The 18,121-nt window shown below is 44.3% G+C and overlaps 1 protein-coding gene across 1 annotated transcript in view; it reads right to left on the bottom strand.

Moving 5' to 3' along the window:
* Positions 1 to 15,128, bottom strand: part of cntn3b (contactin 3b) — a 47,330-nt gene extending 32,202 nt beyond the window's left edge. The window contains exons 1-3 of the mRNA XM_034532918.1: positions 14,603 to 15,128; positions 8,489 to 8,619; positions 6,112 to 6,247 (exon numbers count right to left, since the gene is read on the bottom strand). Of these exons, the coding sequence (XP_034388809.1) occupies positions 6,112 to 6,247; positions 8,489 to 8,543 (191 nt within the window). The 5' untranslated portion in view covers positions 8,544 to 8,619; positions 14,603 to 15,128. The remainder of the gene's footprint in view (positions 1 to 6,111; positions 6,248 to 8,488; positions 8,620 to 14,602) is intronic.
* Positions 15,129 to 18,121: the final 2,993 nt, after the last annotated feature.

The following is an 18,121-nucleotide window of genomic DNA, read 5'->3' as shown; positions in this document are numbered from 1 at the left end:
AATATAGAACGTTCGACTTCACACTCGGAATATGTGAAGAAACATCAGCACACGGCGCCATACACAGCATCTTTTATAAGACCCAGCTGGGATACTTTTACACCAACGGGAACCAAACAGAAAACACTAATGAGAAAAGCAACCCTTCTCTTCATGGAGCGCTCTTTCACTGCTGTTCGGGCGCGCTGCTTGAATTTGGTGCATACTTTCATATTCGCCGCTGCCCGGATTCCAATGTTTTCCCAACAGCTGCGAAACGCAGCACCATGATTCTCTGCTGCAAGATTTATACTGTGCGACTGACCTCCTGCCTTAGTAAAAAGCCGACAGCAAAAGTTGGCGAATCATCTTGAATTATAATAAGCCATAAATGGAGAACAACAAACCATCAAGTCAATGAAAGGAAGTGATTCATGAAGGCTTCTTACAAACGTGTGCTGTGGTAAATTATTTTAAATTCTTAGCCGTGCTGCGACGCGTCTGGTGGGATGACAAGCATCATCAGGAGGGGGCGGCCATCAGCTTTGGCGTCGCAATCGGAACGCGCCACAGCCGCACCTGGAAGGTGGGGGAGGGGGGGGGGCACCTACTGTATGTGTCAGTAGTGGTCGGGGGCCAGGGGTTCTAAATTGGGCAGACCTCAGTCAGATGACTGATCAATGAGTGAGGCAGATCAGACTAACAACCCCTCTGACCTTGAGCTCTCTCTCGGGGGATGGAGACGGGGTTGGCAGGCTAAGAAGGGGGAAGCGGTGTTGCTAACTAGGGCGGTACCATCCCCCTTCAAATTGCCTCGTGAATCGGGCTGTTATCAGGCAGCATTCTTACAGCTATACCTACGACAGAATAAGCTGAAATTCTATCTCGAATATTGCAATGAAAGGTTAACTATTACCGACACGGGGTGCGAGCTCTTTTATCCACCACCAACTGTGAGACATTTTTCTATTTAAAAAAAAAAGAAAATGCAATTTTCTTTTAAAATACTGGATACTTTCACGTCTCCATTCCTCAAAAAGGGATTTGAATGAAACAAAATTCGCACAATGCCCACGCTGAGGCCATTACCTGTGCTTACCATTATTTGGCTTTAAAGGGGTCGCACGACACCTCTGTGTGTTTGAGTATCTTCCATTTATAATTCCCTTTATAAAACCTGCATCGGTGAGGCAGAGCAAAGCTCTCAGCATCGTCCCTAACCGAGCTGTCTCTAACACCGCGTCATGTGCAGAGGAGCTTATACAGTAAGTCCAACAGACTCCAGGAGAACAGTGCTGTGTGCTGCGGTGTGCTGCAGGGCGCTGGCTGCTCTGAGCATGCTCTGAATGAACTCCCCGTGACCTTGAGGTCCACATCAATTTTGCATGAGGTCTACTCATCAAATAGACTGGGGATAGCGCTGCAGCACTGGCTCACCTGCCTTTTTCCTTCAGGCCAGACACCCACAGAGACGGCAGAGCAAACACACACACACACACACACACACACACACGCGCACACACCTATACTTACACCTACACAGACGCACGTGCAGAGCTTGGAGCTGATAATGGAAAGTCAACTGCTGACCGGGCTACTCTCTGCAATTGTGTGTAGTAGATTATATTGCTGCTGCTTTTTAAAATGAATGGATGTATACGCACACATTCATAAACCCTAACCAGCCGATATTATACCATTAACAATCACATTTTTGCAGCCTGAATTCATGATGTTTTTATTCAAAGTAAAAGCCAAATAAGCAAATAAAAGCGTATTCTTCAAGCACACAGCTTAAATAACTCAAACTTATTTGAGACCACGGGCCGGCCTTCTTCCAGTTGATGCCATTGGTTTCGAAACAATCTCGTACACCCGAGGGTTCATATGATTTTCTTTCTCCCAAGTAACCCTCCTTAAGATTAAAAATCGATACGATCCGAAACAATTTCTGGATTCAGCCCTGCTATCTGGCTCTATGTGGGGGGGGGGGGGACAAAAAAACAACCATCTTCTAATCACCCACCCGGTTCTATTTATGCTCCTGCTACCCTGTACCGACCCATAAACAAAGGTAGAGTCATACATCTGCCCGAAGTCACATTACATGGTGGCAGACACCAGCCAGAGCACTTTTTTATTCCCCCTTTCCAATCACTGCTGTGCCCTTGATCCTGTGTTACAGCAGATTCATAGTAAACACAGTGACAGGTGTATTCATAAAGCACCGCTCGCAGCCCTGGAGTGTGCTCTGGCGCTACACCGGACTATTTGTCAACTGGAGAACTGTCAGGGCTCCACGTTCATATATTCATGGCGCCAGCGAGGCGGAGGGCGCGGGAGGGGGGAGGGGGGGGGGGGGGGGGAGTCGATGTGATGGAAACAAAATCAGACCATACGAAGCCGACTAGCAAAGAGCTTGAACACAAACGACATTATAGTATTCTCATTTCTATTCTCTACTATTCAAACCCAACCGGATGGGATTTTCAAACTCGTCAAACAGCATATTAAAAGGCTCCACTTCCATATCACTGTCAAATGTCAGTAGATCACAGGGGCAGTCATGCGAGGAATATTCTAGTTTACATTTTAATTTGGCTCTGACAAAGGTATTAGGTTGGTGATATTAAATGTTGTTGTTTTTTTTGTTTGTTTTTTTACTGTCGATCAAACCTTATAATAAAAGCTCAACAATTTATTGCTTTTTGTGTTGACAAATCCAGGCTTGTCGTTATTCCTCCGCGCTCGAGCTTCACGTTAGTGAGTAACTCTGTTTCCGCTTTTTGAACTCGGGCACCGCAGTTTATTTTTGACTCAACCCAATCACGGCGTCCCTGCCGCCGCAAAGAACTCACTGGAGCATCTCATTTGTGTCCCTCCACCGCTGAAAATAGTCCCGGGCAAACCAACTTTTGTTTGTGACGTGTGATATGCTGAGCTATGTTAGGGAAATTACTGAGCGCCTTGTTTTCTTAACAGAGTAATTATTTGTGAGCCATTTTTAAATACGTACATGGAAGTGCTTTGGAGGTGAGGGAAACCAGATTTGCTTCTTTTTATTTGCTGACAGTGAGAAAGAAAGATGGAATACCTCCAGCCTCATCCTTCATTTGTATGCTGAATAATATTTACAATATGCTACTAAAGATGCACTATTCTGTGTACTTTACTACTGTAAAGATCTGTAAATGGGATTGTTGTCACAGAAATCCCTAGTTTTGGATTAAAAGGAAAATATATATTTCAGTTTTAGTAAAGGAATACAGCCTGTTAATGTGTGGCAATCTACATTAAAAACACATTGTCTAAATGACACAAATGTGGCCATGTGGGCTGTATCTTTATGAAATAAACAACTTCTGCAACTCCCAATATTGTACCTGGTATTACCACTATTTAGTGGTTCATTGCAGCTGTGCTGGAAATCCAATACATTTGGTGCATTTTGTCCACTGTCAACTGGATTAAAATAATATCTGACTGATCATTTCAATATTTCATCTACATTTCATCACCGTAGGATATGCGGGAAAGCTGAAACACCCTATTGTGGGAGCATTGATACCCTCAATGGTACAGCTGCTCCCTGAGGAGGGTTAACATCATCTTCTCTGACAAATTCAATATTGGGTGACCTAATTTTTTTTCTATGGCTATTAAAGCAAATGGATGAATTTTTCTTAATAGCTGCAGTAACTGAGGAAATTAAGTGTGCAGCTCCGAATGTAATACCCTCTCTCGCTTGGCATATCTAATTATACAAATACTTTTCATTTGCAATAGTTTGCCGTCCCTGGTGAAAGTCAGACAGTGACCACTTCCTGAAGGCTGCTTTTTTTTCTTTTTTTTTTTACAGTCTGCGCTGGACATTTTGACGTTCTAATTTCAGTCTTGGGGAAATAAATTGCCTAGAATTTATGCTTTCTATATTGTATCATCAGGAGAAAGTCCTCTCTTCTCTGGGAAACCAGCCAAGGACGATCAGTGTCAGAAAAAATGATGCAACGCAAATGAAGCTCCAAAAAAACAAAGACTCCCTCCTCAAAGTAAGATTAAGGGTAGAAATAGTGTGTCTTTAAAAGCATTACCAGAACTGTCCATCCACAGTGGTGACTTGGCCTACTGAAACGTCAATTTTTCCTTTTAAACCTGGTTTCAGATATATATATATATATATATATATTTTTTTTTTAACCATAACTGAGGGCGCTGACTGCACAGTGGATCCACTGACCTAGATGAACATCGCCAGAGCGAGTTGTGCGCTTTGTTTTGCAAACAGAAGCTGAGTGTTCCAAAGTGGTGGAAAGTTCGTGAACTCCAGGTAGGATACATGACAAGTGAGTCCCACGAGGATGAAGCTGAGCAAAAGCTTTACATGAAATCAGAGCAATACAAAAAAAGGGTAACACACATGTATTTTCTCTCAAATGTCTTTGAGGGTGGATGGTGAACATTCTGTCGTCTGGCTTAATTAAAATCAGAGAAAAAATGTCAACGTTGTAATAAACAGCCTGGACTGCTTCACATTATTTGACATTTTAAATCAAACAAAGCTGCATGCCGTTGTTTGTTTTGTCTGTTTTGGGCCACTAGGGGTTAACTCCAAGTTGATATGGCCAATGTATTATGCCAACACATGCCATAAACATATGCATTCATTTGGAGCTATGTTACAGTAACCCGACTTCTAAAAAAACAAAAACAAGTTTCTTGCCTAAAACTAAACTTTACAAGATTATATTTGTGCAAAAAAAACGGTGTTTTACTGAACAGAGCTTGAACACGTCATAAAGTGCCTCAATGAAACCTCCTTTAACTCCTAGCTCCTTAGCTCCTTTAACTGTTAGCCAAGCAGCTGCTGTGTGCTGCGGTCCGCCGTTAGTCTTGAACCCTGACCCCTGACCCCTGGTACCTGTGGAAGTGTAGAAAATGTTTTCCAAAATTTCCGTCAACTCAAAGTGTCGGTTCTCGTGACATCCCTGGACCATTTTCCAAGTCTACTACTAACCATCCTTTTAGCTTTGTTTGGGTCTCCATCTCCTCCTGACAAATCTATTTGGCACAATTCAAGTCAAGACAATTTCAGTCTCTACAAAAAATGTATAAAGTGAGACTTTAAAATCCGTAAAAATCCATTAAAATGAGCAAAAACTCTGCCCTCTCCTGCACAAAAAAAACAAAACACAAGTGAACGTCAGAAGGCTTTTAGGTCCGCGGGTCTCGACTTGTCCTTCCACTGACTCTCCGGTTGCACAACAGTGATACCCCAACCCCCCCCCCCCCCCCCCCCCCCGGACCATGTTTTCAGCGCAGACGCATTATAGGAAATGTAAGCATTTAACAGAATGTCACTCACAAGGTTATTGCCTCTCTTCCCTGCTTGCAGTGCATCTACACGCTGCTGACCAAGCTCCGAAACACAATCCACCACACAAAAAGAAGAAGAAAAAAAACACCGCCAGCTGGCGTTTTTTTCCGGGGCAGGCTCCACTTCACCGCCAGGGAGTAGCCGAGGAGATATCAAAGGATCCGTGGTGCAGATGAGTTGCTGGAGCTCCTTTTCTCTCCTAATGATTTCTTAAGCCGTGCACCATATCATAAATCATCAGCTTTAGCCGGGCTGCGGCTTAAATCTTATCATTATTAAAGTTAACCTCGCTCGTATCTGAGGTGTTGGCATATTCATCACCCACCGCGGCCCTGGCTCTGACTCTACATCATAGCCTCGGCTGAGATAGATAAGCTTTTTTTTTTTTTTCAATTAGAAATGGATGCTCAATTAGGCAGCGGCTCTTTGAAGCCTGTCTTTTTTGTCGGGATGGTGCGTAATCTCTCTCTCTCTCTCTCTCTCTCTCTCTCTCTCTCTCTCTCTCGAGCGTTTGTGTCCAGAAAACGTTGTTCTTTAACGAATCAATAGCAATCACCGCTATCGGAAACCCTCTTTGATTTCCCGCGGAAGCGAGCAAACGGAGATTTAGAAGCAATTAGGCAGCAACGACTTTTGCAACGTGCGATGCGGAGACGTCGCGGCGTCGCGGTGTGTGGCGCGTGGCGTGCGGCGCGCGGCCCGGCCCGGGCCAAGGGATGCTCGTGTGGGGGAAATGCAACTTTGAAGTGATAATTTACCTGTACTGCGGGGGAGGGCTCCCTTCTGCCCCACACGTGACGGTGGCCTGCTGGTCCGGGGAGTTGATCGGTAAAATGAGGTCGCTCGGCTCCGTCCTCCATCTTGGCCCTTGAAATATGACATCCTCTGTACAGGCTGGGGAAGGGGAAAAGGGAGAAAGTCTATGGTAGTACAAGCAAAATATATGGTCTCTTTGACCGTAAGAGAGCATGCAGCCAAAGCACAGACCCCGGGTGGACAAACAGTTAATCTTGCTGAAATACTTAAGGACAGAATTGCATTTGGACGCTCCCTAAGAAGTGTTGTGTGCGTCCTTTCCATATCTTGCTTTAAGAGCCAAATCCCACTTACTCTTGTTAGGCATTAACTGCTATTGCTGACACATTTAGTATCTGACACTTGGAATCGTGACGGGAAGAAAGGAAGAAAGAAAACACTGACCACGGCGCTTATGTGTATTCACTGCAATGTTGCATGCTGGGCCGGTTTTCCATCGCGAGGGGGCCTCGCTGTGTCACTTTAACTTTATCATGCTAACTCATCATATTGTTGCTACTGTCCGGTACAATTAATCTCCCCGCTTAAGAAAAAAAATGCAACAGAAAAATATACAGCAAATGTGTCATACAACGCAAATGATTACTGTGTGAATATTTAGCTGGCTTGGGGGGTTTGGGTGACTTTAATGCGATTGCACAGAGCTCACATAGACAAGTGTGTGTGTGTGTGTGTGTGTGTGTGTGTGTGTGTGTGTGTGTGTGTGTGTGTGTGTGTGTGCGCGTGCGTGTGTGTGTGTGATTCAACTAAACGGAGGTGTTCTGCGTTAATTACTTGCCAGAAAGAAAACATCATAATAACAAAAATAAAAACAGCTGAGGACTTAATTTGATGGTATAGTTGACCACTGATTTAGAAAGCCAATTGTCCACATATTTCCCCAATAATTAAAGTTTGCAGCAAGTGACAGGGTTGATAAATAAAGTGGAGGGGGTCTATTTTCAGAACGTCTATGTCATAATTCGCATGCACCGGTTAATTGAGGCCATCAGGAAGCACTCATCTGCCAGCAGCTTAAAAGGGAAGGATGTGGAACACAGTCTGGTACTAAATGAAAGCGGAGCCAACAGACGGCCGGAGTAGGCCCAATTAATATCCTCCTGCTAATAGATTGCAGCATGAGGATAGCTGCTCTGCACGTGGGTTTGAACCGGAAAGAATACGTCCGGGAATCAACACACGTTTCTCCGTGTGATAGACGGGGGGGGGGGGGGAAACAAGACCACAAAATCATTGCAACTCTTGTTGTAATTAGCTGCGAAACAAAACTACAGCAAAAAAAAAAACGTCATGAAAATGTTGTTAACGCATTTTTAAAACGTACTGGAGCGAGCCGTTCATGAATGATTGAACCCCTACAGCTTCACATCGGAAATTCACTCGCCTCACAGTTCGGCTTAACAAGCTCTCCCTAATGTGAGTTTGAGCAAAATGCCATGCAGGCGAAAAACATCTGAGGCGTCGGGAGTGTTTCGTGAGAATATAGACAGCGTGTCACTTCAGATGTCATAATGATTGTTATCAGCTGCAGGGATTGAGTCAAGAGGTTCCCATTACAACGCTGGATGAGAGCCGGCGCACCTATAGGCGACAGACCCGGCGCCCTGTTATAAAACACTTGTCCGCTAGGAAGGTGAAGCTTCTTGGATCTGGCTCCCTTGAGGTCCGGAGGCGTGAATTACCCATGAGCCAATTTGAATAACGTTCATTGGGATTTACAATGTCATTCGAACAAGGGGATGACATTCTGGTGGAGTGTCTGTGCTTCTCAAATTCCTCGGTGGCCACACAAGGGCAGAATGAGGTCCGCCGGCAAGTGGATTGTGCTAGAATGCGGGGGGGTGAGGGTGGGGGGGTGGGGGGAGTCATGGCGCGTATCCCGATCGTGATCTGGACGAGACAGTGAGCAGGGATGGGGATCGGACTCCCGGTTGCTCCTGACAGTGAGCTGTCAGAGTGCGCAAAAGACATTGTGCTGGGTACGCTGTGCATGTAAAGACTGCAACTTAATCACTTTTTTTGGGGGGGGGGTCGAGAACAATGTTTAGTTTTTTCCTCTCAGGGGTTATTTACAACTGTTCTGACTCTATCTCTTCCCCTCTAATGGATGAAACTCAATATTTCACATAAACACTGCTGCCCAAGTATAACAATTCTATTCACAACCTTTACGAACGTGTGTTTAGCCCACGAGAGGATAAAAAGCACGACGGTTAACATTACCCTCTAATAAATGTGCTTTGAAAAAGAAAAAAAAATTAATTATCAGAGATGTTGCTGTGCCTGCTGTGAGACATAATGTGTGTTAAAACATCTTACCTGCAAGGCATCCGGTGATTGATAGCAGAACAATTTGTTTCCATGGTAACATCATCTTTAGTTGCCGAGGGCAAATGAGACTCTCATCCAGTTGCTTGAGAATCCTCCCCCTTGAATACAAGAATTCTAATCTGAGGGGGAAAGTAATTATGCATGTGATTAAAATATGACATTTTGAGCCAGATACGACAAGCATTCGTCAGCAATAAAAAAGAAAAAAATACATGATTATAGCACTGCTGAGTTACATAATTGCTTTGTTTTTATCCGGGAGATGCTGTAAGTGGAGAGGAAGGGAATCTTGAGGAAGTGAGGAGGGATAGAAACAGACAAAAAAAACTTGAGGGTACAGCCCGGCGGGGAGAATTTGTTCAGGTGGCACAGAAGAAGAAACAGCTGCTAAATGGCTGCGTTGTAACAAGCTTGACGCAGAAGCTTTAAAGAGGTACTGTATATCCTTCTCTTATGCCATTCGACTATGAATAGGAGCTGAGAGAACGTGTTCCAGGGAGCCGCAAAATGCCACTTCACACTTTAACAAAGGTTTACGTCGCCGACTGAACGTTAGCATCCAAACGCATCGCCTCCTGAGATCGACAGAGGAGGTAAAAGAAGGCGTCGTACGAAACCCAGACTGATGGTACGTCTCCCCTGTCAGCGGTGCACCCCGTATACCTTCTCCATCAAGCACTTTAAAAAGGGGCAGTCCAACAGTTTACCGCATCAAGCTCAGTGAAAACTGTTGCGCGTCATCTGTCTGAGACGATGACGATGACGACGACGACGACGTCGTGAGCATTAGTCATCGGAAGAGCACTGCGTTGGGCTGTAACCGGTTAGCGAGTAACACGGAGTCGAAGTGGCTAATCTCAGCAATGCTGTTACTTTGACAGTTTTGGGGGGGGGGGGGGGGGGGGGGGGGGGGGGCTTGTTTTGCTGCTTATCTACAGATGTGGGGGGGAACAAATAAAGAAATAATGGCGGTTAAAGGTAAGGCTGTTTGTTGATTCTGTGAAGTGCAGCTGTCTCGTACGTCAACCGTTAGCTTGTCACTCACAGTAAGGCAGCAGAGGCATCAATTCTCAAACATGGGCAATGAAGCTACTTTGGGGGTCAAATGCATTCTAACATAACATCTGCCTCTGCCAGATGAAAAATAGCCTCTTGGCTAACTTTTACAGAAATGTTTATATTAATGTGCACTGTCCCTTATTAAATAAACACATTTTTAAAAAAACTAAAAGAACAAAAACAAAGGAAGTGTTGGTTTCGGATTTATTCGATTCTTGTCCCAGAAGAACCGAACTGCTAAATCTATCGTCGCAGGCTTTGTGCTGAGTGAAGCAAAGTAATGTGAAAGGAAAGTAAAAACTTATTGTAAAGTAGGTAGGTAATACAGTTCATCATAAACTTAAAACCCACCTATCAGCCGGGCCTTTGATTATTGTATTCACTTATTTGATTGAATTTAATTGTTATTTAATTAATCTACTTTTTATTTCATGCTGGTTTACTACCATTACTGTTATTTTAGCTTTTAATTCCATTTAACTCCATTGTTTATCATGTTATTGCAATGGTCATACATTGTCATATTGCTGAATTGTTTTGTTTGTTGTTCCATAGTTGTTTTCCGTCTTATATCCTAAAATTTAACCATAACAGTATGACTAGAGTTGGGATAAATCGACCTCTGATGTTCTGATTTTTACCATTCTTTTTTTATTTTATTTAACTCTTCTAAGTTCCCCAACATTGTGGGAACATGATACGCATTTGCTGGAGTTCCTCTTTAATATCTCTGGCTGTGTTGGTGCATTGTTTCAAATAGATGAGTAGAACTGCTTTAAAGTAGTATTGCACATCTGCATCAATATAGACAAGCCCAAAAAAAAAAGAAGATATTCCAGTCTTTATACGACAGTATATCAATTTATCTTGACGTAAAACATATTGCGATGGAAGATTTGATCCTCGCAGGTATCTCCTCCCGCCCCCCCCGTCACTGACACACTCACCTGCATCAGATATCCCGTCTGACCGGTGATCAATGACCTCAACGCCCATTCAACTTTCCTCACGTCGAGGTGGAACCAAGAGCCCCGAGACTGTAAGTGCAGTATCGGTGGCACAGGAGGAGCTTTGCTCATGCCCTGACCTACATCACACTAAGTGGAAACTGATACGCCTCGCAGGATTAAGAAATCAACCCAGGCCCTCATCCTTACAACACAACCCTGTTATGCGGATTAACCCAGGGCTATGTTTGGAATTCTTAAAACATACTAACCACTCACTTGTTTCAAACTAACTTGTAACTGCAGGATTGTGGCTGGGCTCTGACGTGGAAAGCATTGACTACATAATCTCATGGGGCGGCTGGGGTTCATCCCATTTGCCTGATCACAAGTTAATGCCCAGTGTTGGCTTAACACCACTGTCATATAGTGCCAGTAATTGTCCCGCATCTGGTGTAATTGCAGTCACAGCGAGCTCCAGAGTGGATTTCCTGGTGTCTTTGACAATTTGGGGGGCGTTTTTTGCTGCTTTAAAAACACATCACATTGGATTAAATGGTTAGAGTTTCTACTGGAGCAAAAGAGAAGAGAAAGAAAAAAAAAAGGCTGCTGCATTTTTCAGTTTGAGTGCAGCATTAACTGCCATTCTCTTTCTGGACGATCCGACCTCGTCATCACAACCCCAACCTTGTCCAAAAAGCCTCAAGATCCTGAGAAGAAAATCTCCTCGGAAAAAAAGACTCTCTTTGCAAGTTGGGTGTTACTCAGCTCATGGCAGAGTGTCTGTGCTGATATGAGAGCACAGCTTCATTTCTGCAGTCTGTTAAAAAACCTGCAGTGACATTTTCAGTTTTGGAGAAAAGACATAGCCCGAATTAACGGTTGATTTTAAAAAGCAACACATACATGTGCCAGTTTGTCCAGACGTTGTGTAGCAAGGGTGTGTCCCCCCCCCCCCCCCCCCACACGGCTTTGCAGTGGCTCTCGGTGGAGAGCTTAAGTGTCTCGTGACGCTACCAAAGCCATATCCAAGCTGCAAAAATTGAAGAAAGAAATTGTATCACTTTTGACCTTCAAAAAGCGCAAACCTTGAGCTGCATATAAGTGAAAAGCTTTAGCAAATCCAAAAGAAACAGGATTTAAAACCCAAAAAAAAAGACCCCTGGATGCAGGCAAAACTGGAATCTTTTTTTTTTTTTTTTTTACTAAAAAACCTCCTCTCTGGGCTCCGATACCATGAAGGTGAGGCGGCCGTTTTTTTTCTTCTTTTTCTCAGCTGAAAATGATGAGCAAAAGATTGCTCTGCCAAATGTAATGAGGCATCACACTTTCATCTCCGCAGAAGCTAAACCTAATGGAAGTCATTGGACTAAGCACATTCCAGAGTAAATGAGATGCCTTCTTGGTTAGTGGGGCTGTTGTTTTGGCACATAATTGATGGGAAAGGTGGTTAAAGGCAGGCATGCCCCCCCCCCCCCCCCCCCCCCCCCCCCCCCACACACACACACACACACCCAAGCCCCCGAGGGCAGCATAATTGCGAAAGAATCCAATAAAAGGAGGGAGGGAGGGGAAAAGGAGAGAGTTTCTCCATCACAGGGGTGTGCACGCTCAAGGTCTGTATTCAGATCACATGTGGCGCACGGAGCCGGAAGACCAAGATATACATCACATCATGCACACGAAAAAAGAAGAAAAAAAAAACCCCTCACTGTCCAAATTGAATACCAGTGGCACAATGGGTATGAATTCACTCCAGTACTTGATGCATTCATGTCCACATAGTTATCGCCTTCTCATGCTCTGCAGGAGATCCTGGGAGTCGAGGATCCGACCACCCCGGGGGGAACGGACTCAATCTGAATACACAGCTGCTCTGTGCTTTGGCCAATGAATGAAGAATTCACAATCAACCGTGCACTGATGCCTCCTAATTTACTCCTTCGAGGGGCCTGGCACTAAGTCTATTTTAGCATGAGCCGGGGAGAATTGAAATGAGGGGAGAGAGAGAAGAAAAAATAAAAAAATAAAACAAACAAAGTGAAGTGATTAACAAATAAAAGGCAGAAGCTTAATGTCCACAGCGAAATACTTGTGGAGTGAGAAGGACACAGCCAAGTATAGGGGTAATTGTTGGGCGCTGGTCGCATCGCAAGTCTGCGTTCTCCCAGGGTTCCCATTACGAATTAAGCATTGAGGTTGCAAACAAAACACACACAAAATGCGACCCGGCCTCGACAGCTGTGACAACGGTCGTTCCTTTAAGGATCGGTTGAACGCGTGTATTCTCTCCTGAGATGCTCCTGCGGTTTCATTTCGAGGCTGCGGGGGCTGTGGAAACAATACCAAACACATGGTGGCCTCTTGACATGTATGACTGCTTGTGAGACGTCGCTCGAGCCAAAAAGACAATGGGAAAGGTTTTTCACCCAAAAGAAAAAAAGTGTCATGTCAATGTTCACCTGCGGGCGTATAGCCTCTCGTGTAAAAAAATATCTGTTTACCACAGTGGGAGTGCAACATCTGGGGCAGGAGGCTCTGCAGACCTTAGACAGCTGTGTGTTTTCATGCGAAAAAAAAATAAAATCCCTGGAAGGACCCCCCCCCCCCCCACCCCCCTTCCCCATCCCCATCCCATGTTAAACACGGCTGCATCCCCTCAGCTGCTGCCTAACGCAGGGGGGCAGGAGAGTAAGTGCACTTAAAAGAGAGGGGAGCAGCGATCCATTTCTCAACCCCATCATCAGCCAGCCACATCATCCCCAGATCCTCATCCGATATACAGACACAAACACATAACTGGGAGGGGTGGGGTGGGGGGGGGTCAAGGATGAGGAGCAGGAGACTCAGGCTCTTTACATTTAAAACATATATATTATTATTTTACTATTCAATCCATTTCACAGCGTTTCTCATAAAAGCGGGCTGTACAATAATTGCCACTCTGGTTCAATCAAAAAGAGGGAGGGGGGGTGGGGGGGTGGGGGGTTTTGGAAGCAAATGGTGCTACAAATGCTCCGTTACGGAATAATTTGCTGCATGGCTTCAAAGACATGTTTCACCTCTCCTTTGGCTAGTGCTCAAATGATGTGCAAGGGAGCTATAAATAAACATGAATAGACGGGAGAACGATTACAATCCCTGCTGAATATAATAACAATAATAATAAAATAAAATAAAGAATGCTTTGAAGATGGAGCTGGCGAAGCATTTTTCCTCTCACTGTTGGGCTCTTTTTTTTTCTTTCTTTTTTTACAGCTGGGTGGAGAAAAGAAGAAGAAGGAGGAAAAAAAGAATACTTGTGTGCAGACCACTGGTGGCCAAATATTTGCTTTTCTAGAGGGGGACAAATATATATATATATATATATATATATATATATATATATATATATATATATATTTATGCAAGCAGAGCTTTCTGCATTGATTTCTCTAATAGCACTCTGGCTGCAACTATCCTGTGAGATCTTTGAGAACAATTCTCTGCAGAAAGAAATATCAGAATATCATGCTGTTAGATGACAAATAAAATCACAAACCGAAAGGAAACACAGCTCAGACTGTTTTCCTCTGCAGACACTGAGATAATTGGTGTAAACAAGTTAGAGGGGGAGCTTTTTTTTCTCTCTCTCTCTCTCTCTCTCTCCAGCCCTGATGCTGCTGCCTCTCTGTGTGACTGAGCGGAGCAGCACCATATGGACTTTGTCCTAGATGAGGGAAACGAGCCCCAGCGGTATCAATCCCAGTAGGACCATTCAAATCATCTGAGACTGGCAATCATCATCAGCACCGTGCATAGTGTGACCACGAGCAGCGTGCTCGTGGTCACACTATGCACGGTGCCCCCTCCTTTTCTACCATCTCTTTTTTTCAGAACACTCCATGAAGCCATCTCGCATGTGTGGCTTTTTTTCTTCTTCTTCCTGTCATTTCATTTCACTTCATTCAAATGAACTTGTTTGTGCTACTATTTTTTTCTCTCTCTCTCTGCAGAAACAAAAAATAAATAACTTAGCAATCCTTGCATATTAAACATAAGGGGTTAAGAGGCAGGCACATGACGCGGAGTGGGGATCTCTTGGATGGATGCTTACTTGTTTTAAGATGCAGATTTCTCTTTCTCCTCTTCATTAAACTGCTTTGATTGTAATTCCAGTGTCCGTATAGACGCGTTGTTTGTGGCTCTAGTGAGCGGGTACCATCGCTCACTGCAACTCTGGTCCTCACCAGAAGCCCAAAGAAGAAGAAGAAGAAGAAGAAGAAGAAGAAGAAGAAGAAGAAGAAGATGTTCGCTCTGTGGTCCGGCGGCGTGTTGACGCTCCGTCCTCGTGCGTCTCTCCGTCCTTAAAAAAAAAAAGAAGAAGAAGAAAAAAAAAAAAGGATGGGACGACTAACGGGCCGAAGCTCAGTAGCTTTGAAATTCCACAATCAGAGAGTTTGTGTTGTTGTTTGTGTTGTTTCGGTTTTCGCCGGCCGAGGACGATGCGCGCCGCGCCGCGCCGCGCTGCACCGCGGATGCTCCCCGAGACCTCCTCGCGTTACGCTCCACGAGACGCTGCCAAGAAAAGAGCAGAGAGGACAGCGGACAGCCTCTGAGCGGAGAGAGACTTCACATTGTGCGCATCCCCGGGCTCTGCTCTCTTTGTACGCAGGAAAGAAGCGCCCACTGGTGACGCGTGAAGAGAGAGAGAGAGAGAGAGAGAGAGAGAGAGAGAGGGAGAGAGAGAAAAAAAGGAAAAGAAAAACACCCATCGCGGCACAGTAATGCGCCACCAGCCCGTGGGCACCTGCCATTCCTCTGCTGGAGTGGGTGCACGTTTTGATCTCGGGGATAGTGTTGTCGTTATAAATGAGCCGAGATCGAATTTACTGGGAATCAGCAGGCGTAAAAAAGAGAGAGAGAGAGAGAGAGAGAAGGAGAGAGAGAGATAGACAGAGGATGCATCGGTCATCACAAATAACCAACATGTCCAAGATGCCCACTCTCAATCAACATCTTGTAGCGTTCGGGTGGTAAATACTGATGCAGGGTGCAGCAGATGTTGTGAATGGCGGCTTCAAACTGACCCACAAAAAGAGTTTTATGTGTATGCGTTGAATAGAAAACCTCAGGAGTCGTCTTTATTAGATGTGGAATGAGTCCACGTGTTGTATTCTTAAGCCAGAGTCCTCTATAGAGTGGATTGGTTCAGGAGCACTGCTGCACTGACAACACACACACACACACACACACACACACACAGGTGGCTAATCTAAATGGAACTGATTTAAATCAGGCAACTATTCCAAAAAACGAAGTGATTTTTTTACTTATAGTTCATTAGTTCTGCAAGGGCATTCTGTCCCCTGCTTGTAAACACGTGGGCTAATAGTATGGATGTACACATCTGATCTATTCTAGATGCTCTTAAAAAAAAAAAGAAATAGGTCCGGTGACCTTAAAACGGTCTTCTTTAATTAAAGATGCACTTATCAATATTTACAGGATCAAAATCAATGTGTAATGTGACAGAAGTGGCTTGTTGCCTTGATGGACCAATACGGTGAATTATCGACCTGTCTGGATTTTTTACAGTTTGGTCCGCTCACCAGTAACGGACGGAATACCAGTCGATTTTTATCTGAGCTTTTCTGGAGCTTTTCCATTATTAGCATTATGAGTAAACTATTAGGCCACTATTGGCTAAATAAGTAGTTTGACTGGATATATACAGAGCTTGGTCTCCAATATATATATTACAAAAAAACAAAAAAACATTCCAATGCAACTACTGCCAACTGTGTTTTTGGGGGAATGTTTTTTTTTCTTCTGACTTGGACCAAACAAAGTCTCAGAGTGGTGTCTGTGTCCTGTGTGAAACCAAAAGAAAGATACTTAATTGAACCCACAGCACGATATCTTATCAAACCTAACCAAGTCGATATGAAATATGGAAACATCAGAGGTTTGCAGAAACCAAAGCCAACATTTTATTCTGGGCCACTGGGTTGATCTATATAGGGATTGTGCCCTTTGAGTTTCCAAGTCGTGTTCCTTCTGTGTCACGACACAATTGGCGAGCACTTTATTCTGCAAGTGAAAAACAGGATTATGTTATGAAATACAGTTACCCTTTCTCAGTGTACAGTAGGTGGCAGAGTAGGATGGCTTTCCGCCATTGTATTGTGGGTACTGAGGTCCTGAAAACTCGTACCCACACCGCTACAGGTGCACGTTAACTTGATGATTTGGTTATGGCGTGACAATAGATCATCAGAAGGGGCCCCACTGGGCCTGCATATGCACAGGGCCCAATATTTTTGCGACGCCACTGCTCACCAGTCTGGTTTGGCCAAAATTAATATAGCTCGATGTACGGAGTATAGGTCCATATGTCGAGTGTGTCGCTGATTTATCACCGTTAAGAAGTGAACCAGACTTTTTAACCATCAACACAGATATTGAAATACATCTGCTACTGGAAACCAATATCATTCATCATTCTACAAAAAAAATTGATTCAGCCCATTAGTTTCTTACGTCAATTGACCAAATTGACCAAGATTTCGTCCCGATGGAGACGCGGTACACCCCACTCACGGGAGAATAAGCACACAGGGCGGAAAAAAAGCCTGGCTCTGATTTACGACATGTGGAGAGGTTCAGGGGGAATTCGACATCGCGGTCTTTCTTTCAGGCCGATCTACTGCAGTGCAGCCGGTGTCCGAGGAGACGAAAACAATAGTGGAATCAAACACGTGATTATCCATAAAGGTGCACGGTGTAATTCCACGTACTACAAAGACATACGTGGCATCGTTTCCACTTCCTGCAATTACTACCAGCAGTAATCTGTAAAATGCGAGGAGGACCAAACGACAATACGACTTGTTTCTTGATCCAAATCCAAACTATCAAAATGTACACAGACCTTGTATTTATTATTGACAAGCCGTTAATAATATGTTTGCCTCTTAAGGTAAATGACCTGTACTTGTTTAGCAGCTTTTCTAGTCTTCCGACCCCTCAAAGTGACATCATTCACCCATATTCATACAGTGATGGGAGGAGCTATGGTTCAGGAGTAGCTAACATTCATAAATACATACATTCACATCCCGTAGGCACAGCTACGTGAGCAATTTTGGGGTGAAGTGTCTTGCCCAAGGACACACCGACATGGGCGGGTAGAGCCGGGGATCGAACCGCCGATCCTCCGATTGAAGGACGACCCTGCTCACCGCAATCGCCACGGGTACCAGTGATAATTCAGGAAGGGGCGGGACTATCTGGTTAGCACACTCATTTCCGAAGATATCTCTGCAAACGCGATACGTGGGCGTGTCAAGACAGTCACTTCACATTCTGTTCATAATGTTAGTTCATTTTTTTGAATGTTTTAAACAAAAAAATATCCAGCGGCCCAGATCCGACACATTTCACCTTTTTAAAATCTCAATAAAAATAGATGGCACCACAGTTTATAATTCTCAAGTCGTCAGCCACTGTGAACGGCTCCGTGTCACTTTTTGTGAAAAGGCGATATCTCTTTTTCAAAACTCTTCATAAGCTGTGCTAGCGGTTCCCTTTCAAGTTAAGGGGAGTCTTGAAAGGGAGTCACTGTCGTCAAGGA

Source organism: Cyclopterus lumpus, chromosome 5 (assembly GCF_009769545.1).
Source record: "Cyclopterus lumpus isolate fCycLum1 chromosome 5, fCycLum1.pri, whole genome shotgun sequence".
Classification (NCBI taxonomy): Eukaryota; Metazoa; Chordata; class Actinopteri; order Perciformes; family Cyclopteridae; genus Cyclopterus; species Cyclopterus lumpus.
Note: the sequence above shows the minus strand (reverse complement) of the source record. Positions and strands in the feature narration are given on the sequence as shown.